The sequence below is a fragment of the Sinocyclocheilus anshuiensis genome, unplaced genomic scaffold, assembly GCF_001515605.1.
Source record: "Sinocyclocheilus anshuiensis isolate Anshui unplaced genomic scaffold, SAMN03320099.WGS_v1.1 scaffold446, whole genome shotgun sequence".
Classification (NCBI taxonomy): Eukaryota; Metazoa; Chordata; class Actinopteri; order Cypriniformes; family Cyprinidae; genus Sinocyclocheilus; species Sinocyclocheilus anshuiensis.
Genome location: NW_015544247.1, coordinates 3,380,153 through 3,393,989, shown reverse-complemented (window position 1 = coordinate 3,393,989; position 13,837 = coordinate 3,380,153). Strand labels below are relative to the sequence as shown.

The following is a 13,837-nucleotide window of genomic DNA, read 5'->3' as shown; positions in this document are numbered from 1 at the left end:
AAATATATATTGTGTATAAAATGTATAATGCATCTATGTTACATGCAATAAATTTAATTTTAAAGTATAACTTGCTTTGTCATTGTAACCATCTACAGGTCACGTACAAGTCTCTACACATGACTTTGTCAAATGTGACACTCAGCACCTCACATACCACAAAACAGACACACACACACACACACACACACTCATGCAGCCAATACCTTTTAATGACAGCTGCTTACGGTCTAAGAACCTCAGCTTAGGTCTTAAGATCTAAATAATAGAAAGATGGAAGTAATGTAGTAAAGTATGTAGTATAGAAAAATAAAACTAAAAACATTATGCCACGTTGTATGCGGAAAGATTCACAAATATGAGACTAAATTGTCTGCACAATACAACAACGCCACAAGCACAGTAGTATTTTCAGCACCTCTTAAAATAACTGACCCACGCTCTTCTCTGGACTGAAGCCGTTATGTGAGAACTGGTGTCGGTTTGGGACGGGGCGGGAAAGGGGTGATGCGAATAGCATAACCTTTCCTCTAGTTTCCTTCCTTTCGCTCTCAGTCTGGCCCACTTATATCACAAACATGCCTCCCGCTCCTAACATAACTCCTACACTTCCCACACGCTGCTCGCTGTTGGCAGAACTCGATCCTCACTAGAGCACAGACCGCCTGAGCTTACGTGATGCACTCGGCCGTCCTGCTGCCGCTGAACATGCTGCTTTCATAAGTGCACACCAGCAGACAAACTGACATGTGGCCTTACGTCCTAGATGGCCAGTTGAGGAGGATTTTTTACCTTTATTTTTAAAGTGCTTTATACACTAGAGACTGTTTCAAAGCAGCTTTGAAACAGCAAATAGAAAGTAACAGAATGACTGAATCAATGATGCAAACTTCAAAAATGAGGCAAATCTGAATTATGCTATAAAGCAGCTGTAGCAAGACAGTCAGCTACTAAATTATATTTTCATGTATTCTTATTGCATTTGTAATGATTTGACAAATTTCATTGATTAAAGCAGTTGTTCCCAACATGAATGACATGAAGAAACAGAACAAACTGAGACAGATCTAGAAGAACCGTTGCAACGTCTCCAAGATGCTTCAAAAGACCTGCCTATGTAACCCCTCTCTCCTGGGTCCTCACCGCCACACCTCATTCTTGTTCCGAGTGGGTCTCAAACCCCGGTCTCTGGCATGGGAGGCGGACGCACTAACAAGGAGGCTGAAGACTGTACCAATGCAGCACATTTGAATGTTTTTGTCCCAACAAATGTCTCATCCATATAAACTAAATTGAAATGATTCAAATAAACAAATAATAAGATTCTATATTTCTTGAACTGCTTCTGTCTGAGATGTTACTTATGGGGCATCTATTGTTCACCCACAGTATTGATTTTTGAAATAATTTTAATGAGAATTGTAATAAATAAATGAAATGCTAAATGATATACAGTATAAATGTATATTTTATATTTATAAAGTTAAACATCATACATTTTGGTTTCCTACCCATTTTAATCCTAATATATCTATACGTGCCAAACATTAGCCTATCTATTTTATTAGGGTCAATTTATATATTGCTGTGTTAAACAATTTATTCATTAAACATTTCATTAATAGTTCACTGTCTTTAATAATGCAATTTAGGGGTGTAGAAATCATTATAACATATTTTCCCATTCATTTCTCCCATTTTAGGGAAATTCTCTTCAAAGACTCATGCATAATGTAAGTTTTCAAATTATAAAATGACTGAGATAAAATACTTGGAAGTCTGACAGTGTTCATGCTCAGTCTGTCGGTATCAGTGTGTATTTGTAGCAGGGACTGAAAAAGACATTTCCTGAACAAATTTTCCTTTCACAGAGCAGCCTCATCTACAGCACTTTTACAGCATCATCTGTCACCTGCAGGGACCGTGATCAGAACGTCCTGACATTTTCCAGGATGACTTCGTTTAACATCGACTCACTTAAATGTCACTGCTTCTGAAGGCAGACGAATGAGTTACTCTCACCCCATCCTCACAGAGAGGATGTAACTTAAATACTACTAAATTCAGGCAAGACAGAAAGACTTGACACAGTATCATACACAGAGATGGTTACATCCACCTAAAGGCCCTTAACTGGGTTCAAATCAGACCAGAGATTGAGGTAAGATGGTTTATATTGTACTAGCACAGTATAAGAGTCGTTGCTCTTTTTATGTTTAAGTGTCATTGCATAATGACTAAACTATACAGAGGGTAAACATTCAAACTATCCTGGGCCTAAAGTGTTGTGATTTGAACACAATCTATTACATTGCAACAGGAAATGTGAATGCTGGAAACCTAGAAATTAATAAAATCCCTTTAATAATGTTAATTTGAATACTTTAAATTAATAGGCTACATTGTAAATATGATTTTTTTTTTGCAAATACAATCTCTACAAAAATGTTATGTATGCATGTTTGTATTTATTTATTTATGTTCAGTGAAGCATCTGGAAGGTCTTGGAACTTTCATTGTTCACATTTGCACTTTCACATCTGTGTGCAATCATGTTATAAGAGTAAATTATGTAGGCTATTTGGAAATTATTTATTAAGTTAAAAAATACATTAAAAAGGCAAACTGGAGATCGTACAAATATCCATTCAAATTAAAAAGCTAAAAGAGCAGGAAACATTTTGTTGTCATGTAACAGAAAACCAAAAAACAAAGATGACCCCCTTTAGACCCTGCATGTATGTGTCAAAAGTAAATGAGTTAAAAATAGCACATAGTTTGCCTTTTGGAGTAACCATAAAAACACATTGGTTTGAAATTAAATGAGTTTTAAAAAATGATTACTAGGCCTTTTATTATTATTACTGCATGCATTTAAGGTGCACGAAAAATCGTTTAATTCTTCTTCCTTGATGGTTAAACCACTAATCCACTCATCCTCATTTGTAATGATCCGTAAGCATTAATCACTATTAAAAATATGAATTTAATGCATTAATAGATTGGTTGTAAGCGTGATATTGCTTCTTCGCGTCTGCAATTCTGCTCCTCGTGCTTTGTGTATTGCCCTTACATGTTTAAGTTGACCAGACACACAAGCATGTTTCACTACTACACGGCTCCTAAAGCCTGCGACCTTTCTATCAGATCCGGACTCTCAGTTCATAGAGTTTACAGCGACACTACTGACTCCCTCCACACGCACCCCCGCTCCGCCAATCGCGCGCCTATCACGCACTGATCACGCGTCGGCCTTCACACCATTGGTCAAGGTCTCACACACATTTGTTTTTCATTGGTGGCGGGTTGCCACCCGTCAAACCGTTGTGAATTTTGTTTTCTTTTTTTTCTGGGGCTTGTTTTACTCAGCTGCTGGTAAAGGCGAACTGAATTCCGGTGCGAGTCGCGTCACTGAACGGGCGGAGCAGCTCCGTGTCTTTGTTCTGCTCTACTTTTCATTTAGTTATTTTTCATACGTTTTGAGCAGATGTCAACACGTCAGTTTTCTAACATGGAAGAAATATGTGGGGTAAGCCCGGAATATTTAATTATACAATATTTATGTCATATACATTATTTTATGATTTACTGACACTGGCAGGTTATTGCTGATTGCGTTTAACTGGTAATGGAACTGAAACGCATGACGTCAACTCTCACTTAATGTTACATAGTAACTATTTATCTCAGCATCACGAAATGTTACAATGTATCTAAACATTGTGAAGTAATGAATACACGCATCTATCACCACCTACGTCTTGAGTTGACTTGCCCTGTGATAATAAACAAGGCTCTTTTGTAGTATACAAACATTCCGTTTCAGCAGGCACCGTTATTCCCGTTAGCCTCATTTAACCCTCAATTCGTCGTCTGCAAGAAAGTAATCATTGTTTAACATTTTAATTGTGTTGTCTTCCCTTTATATTTTGATGTGTATACCTGTCTGTGTAAATATACCTTTTACTTTTCTTGCGTTTTTTTCTTAGCCTCCTTTGTTGTTAATTTATGTTTACATCAGAATTCTAGTGTAATATTTTGGTATATATCCAAGTATGATATTTGGTATTCAGTGCTGTCCAGACCACACTGATCTGTAATTCTTATTTACAATTATGAAAATGCAGAAGACAAGTTGTCTTTTGGATCCCACTGAATATCCCACCAGTGCATTGTATGTATTACGTAAAGAATTGAGGCTGGTTGAGATGACCATACTGCTCACAGAAGTCAATCAAGTGTACAGCAACTTGTTAACCCTGCTTTAAAAAAAAAACACATTGATGCTGCTGGCTAATGGTGTTATTTTTCTGAAGAGCAGCGGATGGGAGGGGCTTGAATTAATTCAGTTTTCCGGCCTCTGGCTGTTCCCGTGTCTGTCAAGTTTTGCTCACAGCCATTTCACATGGGCAGCTTGTGAGCTCTTCATTGTTTTGGCTTTATTTGGCAGTGGGAGGTGACTTCAGTCTAGTGATAGAGGGTCTCTCCAGACGGGCTGTGTTAAAAAGGGCTCCTCTGTTAAACTGTCATACTGCTTCTGGATCCATGAATAGATAAAGACAGAGAAAGACTCATTCAGATCCACTCAGCAGCTGAGTTGTATGTGTCAAAACAACCAGAGGGCTTACATTCGCCTGTAACGCATTACGTTACATTCGTTTTCTTGTCTTCTTGTGGTTCTTCTCAGGGAGCTCGGATGGAGGTCTGTGAGGATTTTCTGGAAGAGAAAAAGCACAGTGAGCACTCTTCGTGCAGTGTTCTGGAATACAATGATCTTGAGGCTGCTGAAGCTCTGGTCTATATGAGCTTCTGGAGTCGGATGTCTCCAAAACCCAATGCCTTCAAACCTCGCCCTCTCACACCAGCGTCAGACTCCTGCGATTCTCTCCTGCACCCCGAACCGCCGGAGACCCCGAAGGACTTTGTCTCACTCTCTTCACTGGTAAGTCTTCTTTGGTTGGAATTATCTGCTAGAAGGTAAAATATGTACACTTCAAGTTTAATTTGTCAACATTCACGGTCCTCTAGCGCCACATGGTGTAGCACAAAGCTCTTATCAGAACCTGATTTGTTTGCTGAAAACTTTGGGAGGGTTTTATGACACACTGGACAGGTGGCAGTCTTGAGATAAGCTACATCTGCAACTGAACTTCAGCACAGGCTCCTTCACTGTGATTACACGAATCCCCTGTGCCATAATGATGCTGAGAGATGAACAGGCAAAATGGTACAGCTATGATATTACTGAAAAGAAAAGCCAGTCATCTATAAAAAAAATCCACAAGGAGATTTAGTTGTTTGGCAAAGAGATTGATTTTTAGGGATTAAAATGTCTGATACCGATAAGCCGATAATTGTGGCGGATAGCCAATATTTCTATACTTTACAAATAAAAAAGTAAATGAAATTAAAGATAAAACACTAAAACCAAATTTATATGAATTTGACATCACAACATTATAATGTACAGTATTAAAAATGTATATCAATTCTAAATATAAACAGAAAATTTGCATGCACAATTAAATATACAAATCTCAAAATTATTATTTTTTTTCATGCTGTACATGAATGTTTATAATTTGTGAAAATTTAAGTTTGATTTTAGTTTGATTTTTTTATTTACTTACTTTACTTTACTTACTTTCCATTTATTGGTTATCGGCTGTAACATAAAGATAAAAATCTGCTTACCATTATTGGCCTTTTTATTGGTGCATCCCTAGAAATCAAGATTACATTTAACAATAGTATTAAATTATTAGTGCTTTTAAAGATTAACTTTATGTGAGTGTTAGATGACAGCAAAATATTTATAAAAATGTGAAAAAAGTAATGGAATTGCATGCACAATTAAATAAAGTAAAATACAATATTGGTCTATATATGTCCAATATTGATAACGATAAATAAAAAAATCTCTAATATCGGCAGTTAACGATATAGTATCAATATTTTGTGCACCACTTAACTCCGATTGTCTTCTCTCCTTGCAGTGCATGACCCCACCACACAGCCCCAGCTTTACCGACACCTCCAGCACCACATCAGTGCCAGCCCCCCCCTCCCCGCTGGCTCGGCCCTGTCCCAGCCTCCCCAGTCCGAGATCTGCATGCCCTACCATGGCCTCCATCACACAGATGCCCTCTTCTGGGCACCCCACAGAAAAGACCACACCCCCAGCTTGCAGGGCAATGGCAACCAGCGTAATACGCCACACAGCCGACAGCTGTTTATATCAGAACATTCCACAAGCTGTCCACCCACAAAAGACTGAGAAAGTTCCTTCGTCCCGCCAACCCGAGACCGAAACCCCTACAGGAGGCACGTGCCAAAACAGCAGCAAACTGCCTTCTAAGGCTGATAAGCCCTCCATTACATTATCTCCTCAGTCGCCGCCCCCAACCTCCAGTCCGCCAATCATATGCCAAATGTTCCCGGTGGCCCAACCTGGAGTCATCTCAGCCACGTTTATTCAGAAGCCCAGCCCTGGGGTGAAGTCTATCTTACCTCAGCCGCTCCTGATGGGCTCGCCAGTGCCTCAGGGGACGGTGATGTTCGTGATGCCGCAGTCACCGATGTCTTCGGCTCAACAGTGCCAACAGACTGTTATGACCCTAGGCAACACTAAGCTCCTGCCTCTGGCTCCCGCACCTGTATACATGCCTTCGGGACAGAGCATCACCACACAGGTCGACTTTTCCCGCAGGCGCAACTACGTCTGCAATTTCCCAGGCTGTCGGAAGACCTATTTCAAAAGTTCTCACCTAAAGGCGCATCTCAGAACCCACACAGGTAAATAATGTTTAGCATATATAAGACTATGTAATGTAATGTTCTAATGTCTAGGTTAAGTAGGTCATCTAACAAGTCTTCTGTCTTTCAGGAGAGAAACCATTTAGCTGCAACTGGGAAGGATGCGATAAGAAATTTGCTCGATCCGACGAGCTCTCCCGGCATCGGCGAACACACACGGGTGAGAAGAAGTTTGTCTGTCCGGTGTGTGACCGACGGTTTATGCGCAGCGACCACCTCACCAAGCACGCACGGCGACACATGACCACCAAGAAGATCCCATCCTGGCAAACAGAGGTGCGGAACCTCAACAAGATCACTGCTGCCAAGGCCTTGCCCACTGGCACAGCACTACCGGTCAGCATGTTGCTGCCAGCCTCGAACTGACTTTCTTTGAGACTGAACTCTGGACTCTCACTGATGTTATGCAGAGACTCAGTTTATGAGGGCAAGGCTGCTGATTCTCTCATAGGCAAAACGTGATTATGCACTGGACTCCTGTCTTCTTTGCTGCACATATTTCGCACTCTGCAATGGAAAATTTTGTTTACTATTGTGTAAAAGATTTATGCACTCTTTTGACAAAGTCTTTGTACTATGTTTGTCTTAAAATTTCTTCCTTTTTCTTTGTTTTTGTATACATTTATATGTACATATCTAGTGGAAATTAATGCTAAACTACACAAAATTAGAAAAAGGAAAATATGTAAAAATGTATATGTGGATAATTATCTACACTGTGATTATCATATAATACTTTTATTTAATACCCCCTTTTTTTATTAAACTATGACGATGAAGTGTGTTTTTGTCATTTTCTTAAGCACTAAAGAGCTGAAATCTGTGGCAATAGAAAAATTCAACAACTCCTCTGTGGTTTTGGGATGGTGTGATACAAGTTGATACAAGTAATTTTGTTTACTGTCAGCAACATTTAGGTCAGTACAAATGTGCCAAATTAATTTAAAAGAAACTCCCTTAAATAAAGAATAGACCACTCCTTTTTTGTAAAGAAATACTAAGAAATTTCAGCTACATGTTTTAAAAAATGTCCTTATTTATTCCTTCTCTCACAAGATATAAATATGTATATATTTATTTTTGTAAGTCACATATTTCACGTGTCAGTAAAAAGGCCCTGAATCCAGACGAAAAGCTCTATTTATTTGCCAAACACATGCAGTTCCGATGTGGAAAAACAACATGTAACGTTAGTGTAGGCCTGTTAGTTTTGGAAAGGACATTGTGAAATTACCAAAAAAAAAAAAGAATTGTTGTTTTTGTGCGTTATGCTTACCACAGGCAGGAAATAAATCTTGTGCTTTCCAGTAATATTAATGTCCCCTCAGAGATTGAGACCGGATGTCTATAATTATTACTCAGACCACTGTCACGTTTTTTAATGGAAAATATGCAGGGTCGCACTCGACTACTGCGTTTAAACGAGGACCAATCAGATTACAAGACAAACTGTGGATGTGGGAGGCGCGACCAATCAGCTTTCAGAACCGTGCCCCGCCTCCTGCCTTACTGACCGACTTTCTCCAACCATGAGCGTTTAATCAACTGTCCAATAAGGCAGCAACAGCGACACCGTGTGGTTAATAGCTTTTTAATATTCTTTTTTCTTTATCTTGAATGCGTATGAAGGCATATAAAATTAAATGATAGGCCATATTTATAATTTAAATGATAGGCCATATTTACCTTTGTCCTGTTGGGTAATTTGCTTATCACTCAATACAAGAATAACATCAAATATTTTTAAACATAGTGACAAGTCTAGTAAGGAGACTGTCTTCATGCCAATTTTCGTCTCCATCCTACTAAATTGTCAGAAAGAAAGAAAATACAATATAGACAGCTTTCGGTGTTGACAAAACTAACTGTTTTTTAACAGACATGAATTAAATTGAGTTATTATGTTGTTGTTATTGCTACTTATAGGGTCTATCTAAAATGAACCAAATTATTTTAATGCAAGCTACACATCGCCAGATTATTTCCAAAGGTAAAATGCATTATCAGTATATGCATGATTTTCAGTGTGTGCCTTAAAATACATTGTATTCAGCATTTTGGAGGCTATTCAATCTGGTGAACATACATCAGGGTAGTTTAGGGTAGCTAGGGGGCCTCCATGGAGCCACTAAAACTGCTGATGTGCATTCCTGTCTTAGACGGGTGGAGGATTTTGGAAATGTGGTCAGGAAATGGAACTAAAGTATCCACTCCATATGTTTTTCTCTCAGGCAAGCTGCTTTACAGAATATTATTCTTTAAAAAATGTCAAAAGCAAAGTATATTTTTTATTCCTTTCCTTTTTTATTCCTAATGACTTAATAAACTGAATAAACTCCATCCTGAACCATAAGGCATATACAATCTCTCAAAGAATTACAGGCTTCTATAGCAGCCTTCCTGATAGCATGGGCTCAGCTGTAAATGAAATCACTTTAGGCAGGCCTGTATATGTGTCTTAAAATCAAAAAGTTCATGCCAAAACATCAGTGGTTAATATAAAAATGATCCATAATACTTTTTGGTGATTTATCAATAATCCTTCTCATACATATTTTCTCTTTTTCTTTGTTGTCTCAGAAGATCATTGTGGTTGTGATCCAAACTCCCTCTCGATTGTGTTCATGAGGTCCTCTTCTGAAGCATCATACATGATAGGCAAGGCCACAGATGAACCACTACCAATTCCAGAACTTCTAAATAACAAAAAGAGGATTTTTATGGTTAATAAAGGGGTTTTGCTATTCATTAGACATCTAAAATCAAATGATAAAAAAGTATTGTAAAATATACAAGTAAAATACGTCAATAGTGCTTTTTCATTTTCAATAGAGATCTAGTCATCAAATTATACGTGTGTGTAAAATATACTTTACAATAAGCTTACATTTGTTAATATTAGTTAACATGAACTAACAATGAACTAAAACTTAATGTTAATTCCAAAATTTACTAATGCATTATTAAAATCAGAAGTTGTGTCTGTTAATGTTATTTAATAGAGCTAACATGAACTAACAGTGAATATTTGTGTTTTTATTAACTAATGTTAACAAAGATGCATTATGCATTAACCAACATTAACTAATGGGACCTTTTCTAAAGTGTTACTACATCATCAATATTTATTTTTATCTTATTTAACCTCTAAAAATAAAAAGAGAGGATTTCACAGTTAATGCAGGGATTTTCATTTTCAGTAGACATCTAAAGTCACCAAATGATAAAATATATTGTACAACGTATACACGTAAACTGCATAAATATTTATTTTTCTTTTTAATTAACATTACAGACCAGTACTCTCTACCAAGCATGGCACTGGACACAAGCTAACTTTTCAGTGGAAATGATGTGTGTCACTAAGTTCAGATCAATAATTGATGGAATACACTTACGAAGCTGTTGCTGTGCTCTCCATGTTGGCACAGTTTAGCAGGTCCTGTGGAGGCCTGACCTGTTCAGAAAGCCAGGAAATACATAGGTATTCCTTACTTAATGGCTTTAATAGTTTCTATTAATAAGTTATTGCCATTGTCATTGTCAAAAGAAGAAGCCATAGCATTTTAATGGGAAAACTTTAAAAATTAATAGTAGTTCTACCTTTTCACGAATGGAAGTTGTTATGTTCACTGTGTTAATTTCATTGTTGTCACGTGTGCTGCCACTGTAAACGTTGTTGCAGTCTTGGCCTTTGGCGTAGTAGTAAAGCCCTAAAGACTTCGATCCAAACATTGGCATCTTATAAGAAGTCCTGCTCAGTGATATATCAGTGTTGGCACACTCAGCGAGGATTCTGTCCGCTTCCTCAGCGAGATCGTCGGCTGAAAACTCAGAGTCCTGCCCCTCACTGTTACAGTCTGCCTGGGCTCTCCTTCTGATTGACACACGCAGATCTGAAGCTTTGGTGTTTGAGGGACCAAACAACTGACTTTCATCCCGGTGAATGCCGCTGCTAGTACAGACGGTTTCCTCTGTCACGGACACAGGTGCGACTTTTTTCATTCTGCTTTTTGATATGCCCATTTTTCAGATGAAACATTTTCACGCCATCGTTGTGAAATATGCCAATTTCCACAACCCTACAAGCGCTGACACACTAGCTGAGTAGCTGATAATATAAAATAACGATCAAATAGACATTTCAGAAAAATATAACACGCAAAAACAACTTACACCCGTAAAGTATTCTTTTTGTATTATTAGATTTAATACCGCATTTGTTGCAAACAGCGACGCAACGAAAAACTACAGTACATGGCTCTCATAATCAGCGAAAAGCAAGTACGCGACGCGTCTGCCAGTGTTGTGGATGACGTCGGCATTCATTTGACCAATCAAAACCGTTGTTTACAAACTGCAAGCGTCGCGTCCACCTCTGCCATCTGTCATAATAATATGAGTCAACTGGATCTGAAGTTAGAACAGCTGCGTGACGATACATTGCAAGAATTGCTGTTTCTCACAACACACTAAAACAAAGTCAATTAAAACAGTGATAAAAGCCTGTGGCTTTTATTGAATCAAATGTAAATCTACATCATACATCAATTTTCAACATCATCATAAAACCTTAACGTGTGACTTTAACGCATTCACCACAGGAAGCGTCTAAATAAAAACAGTCATAATTTTCTGCTTATGTTTTAAAATGACACCCTTGATTTACGTCTTCAGTGTTCAATGTGATGTGAAACATTAATGAATATTATCAGAATCTAAAGTTGCAGTGATATTTGGCAAGTGTACACTATGTAACAATAGATATGATGAATTAAGTTCTAGATAATTTCAGAACATTTTTGGACTTTATTCAGTATAAGAAGTTTGGAGAAAAAAAAAAACTTGGCAAAAAAGAACTACCACTTCCAAAAAAAGTCAAATACACATTTAAACTTCTTATTTTATGCAAACTATCACAGTGAATTTGAGATTAACAATAATAAAAAAAAAATTATATTAGCTGAACAAATACCTTGCAAATAAATACATATACTATAATAATAATAATAATAAAAAAAAACAACACTATTCACTAGCCAATGGGAAGCACAATCAATGCAAAAATGAAATTAATGTCCAATGATACTATGATGCACATGGCTAAATCACATTCTATTTTTTATGTATTATTTAAAATGCTAACTAGTAGCTACAGTTTAAAAAGCACATTTTAGACACCATAAAGTCAACGACAGTTTATTCATTAACTACTGCACAGCAGTAGGTTATTTAAATTGCTATTAATTCAGCAGAGAGAAGACAAACTGTACAAACTGCTATTACTTAGAAGCATTGTCCCGGGCACTGTGAAAAGGGGGGCACACTAAATGTTTTTCCCCCTGCCCTTTGAATTTAAGCAACAGATTACATCTTTTCTTTTCATCATTATTGATTAATCAGTCAAACTAATTTGGATTCCCCGTCGTGTCTCAGAAATTCCATGGTTACTATGTAACAGACCAGCAGTGTAAGCATCCTGTTGTTTGTTGTCATGGTAAGAACGTGGCGAGGCATTCTATGTCCTCAGTCATTGTATGGTACAGCGCTCGTGGCTCTGCTCTTCACTGGCAGGGCTGCTGGGGGTCTGGGATTTTCTTTTGCCTTTAGATGGGGCAGCTGAACCGTGATCGATAATGTGCTGCAGTAGGTCTTTACTCTCGCTAGGTGGCAGGTTGTAGAAGAAGTACTGCGGCGCCATCTGAATGAACCTGTCACAAGCAAACAGCAAAAGAAACCACATGATTACCAAGCACAGAAGAACAAATTGTTTAAATGGTTGAAAGAAAAAGAGTAAATGGCTTGCTAGCCTTTAATAATAAGACATTATTAATGACTGGTCATTTACAATTACAATAGATAAAAATAATTGATAGGTGCTAAAAGAGGAAAGGAAGATATAAAAAATAGATCATTGTAGAAATAAATCATTCATATTTTATATAAACAAAGTATAATAATAAGTGCACGTTTTATGTATTTTATGTTTTTTTTATTGATTATGATATTTATGTTTTTTTAATATTTTATTTCACAAACATAAAATCTTTATTTTTTATTTCAATTATATACTTTCAAACGATAATAAATTTGTAATTCTAAAACAATGCATTTAAAACCTCTAGCAATGTGACACGATTAATAAAGGAGACACTTCTAAAGTTCTCTTGTCTCTCATGGAAATTCATAACTGTTATACATTGTGGTGAAGAAGTGGCTATTTCATAGGAATTAATATGATCTCATTCGTACGTTTTTGTTCAATCTGCTTACTCCCCACTGATGGCTAGGTTTAGGGGTGGACCTTCTTATTTTTATTCTAAAAATCGTATGCTTTCATACAAATAAAATTGTACAAATTCATATGAAATCGGCACCTCATAAAATAGTGGTTTTATCACAAGATACATTTGCTCTATCACAAGCAGATAAACTACTGCCAAGCACTGTAACTGTTCAGTCAGTATTAGGGCTGTCAAAAATAAATAAAAAAATAGAATTTCGAATATTCGTCGAATTTAAAATAAAAATCCGCATTCGAATGCAAAAACGTTGAATTCGAATTTTAAGTGTGTGTTAAAGAGGCAGCCTTATCAGTGGCGCACGAGATGCGATGACGATGTAAGTGTCGTTGCATTATAATGTTTTTGTTAGCCTATCCAGTTGAACCCACTAGATGCGGCGCTGCTGCGTTGTTCATTCAAAACATTGCGGAAAAAGAGAACATCAATGCAGAGAAGATCTTGTTTACATCAAAACTGAAACCAAGCTGTTCACACAGAACACATATTTCGCCCATCTATCACCGTTGCACTCGCATCTCGGACAAAGGAGCCACATGTTTAGGAGGCCATGTAAAATTAATGCAAGTTTAACTTTGAAAAAAAAACATATATCGAGACTTTATGGCAGGGTTTTTTCCCCATCCCACTGCATCTCATGTTTTTAAATGAAAAATGTACTCTGTGTGATTGGCTTTCCGCCCTTTGTATTAAACTATGCATACATGATGCTGTTTTGT

At 37.3% G+C, this 13,837-nt stretch overlaps 3 protein-coding genes across 4 annotated transcripts in view; 2 read left to right on the top strand and 1 right to left on the bottom strand.

Annotated features, from left to right (window-relative positions):
* Positions 1-2,091: 2,091 nt before the first annotated feature.
* Positions 2,092-7,593, top strand: klf11b (Kruppel like factor 11b). 2 transcript variants are annotated; one of them, XM_016498614.1, is made up of 4 exons: positions 2,092-2,161; positions 4,688-4,942; positions 5,997-6,795; positions 6,887-7,593. In XM_016498614.1, exons 2-4 carry the CDS (start codon positions 4,697-4,699, stop codon positions 7,180-7,182), a joined length of 1,341 nt encoding a protein of 446 aa, XP_016354100.1. In that variant the 5' UTR covers positions 2,092-2,161; positions 4,688-4,696; the 3' UTR covers positions 7,183-7,593. The 2 variants fall into 2 exon arrangements, with proteins under 2 accessions (XP_016354100.1, XP_016354098.1); XM_016498612.1 differs by lacking the exon at positions 2,092-2,161 and adding an exon at positions 3,317-3,529.
* Positions 7,594-10,727: 3,134 nt separating this feature from the next.
* LOC107697765 (fibronectin type 3 and ankyrin repeat domains protein 1-like) overlaps positions 10,728-13,837 on the top strand; it is an 18,447-nt gene continuing 15,337 nt past the window's right edge. The window contains exon 1 of the mRNA XM_016498616.1: positions 10,728-10,805. Coding sequence (XP_016354102.1) covers positions 10,763-10,805 — 43 coding nt within the window. The 5' untranslated portion in view covers positions 10,728-10,762. The remainder of the gene's footprint in view (positions 10,806-13,837) is intronic.
* dhx32b (DEAH (Asp-Glu-Ala-His) box polypeptide 32b) overlaps positions 12,060-13,837 on the bottom strand; it is an 11,500-nt gene continuing 9,722 nt past the window's right edge. Inside the window, exon 11 of the mRNA XM_016498620.1 lies at positions 12,060-12,527. Within this exon, the coding sequence (XP_016354106.1) occupies positions 12,347-12,527 (181 nt within the window). The 3' untranslated portion in view covers positions 12,060-12,346. The remainder of the gene's footprint in view (positions 12,528-13,837) is intronic.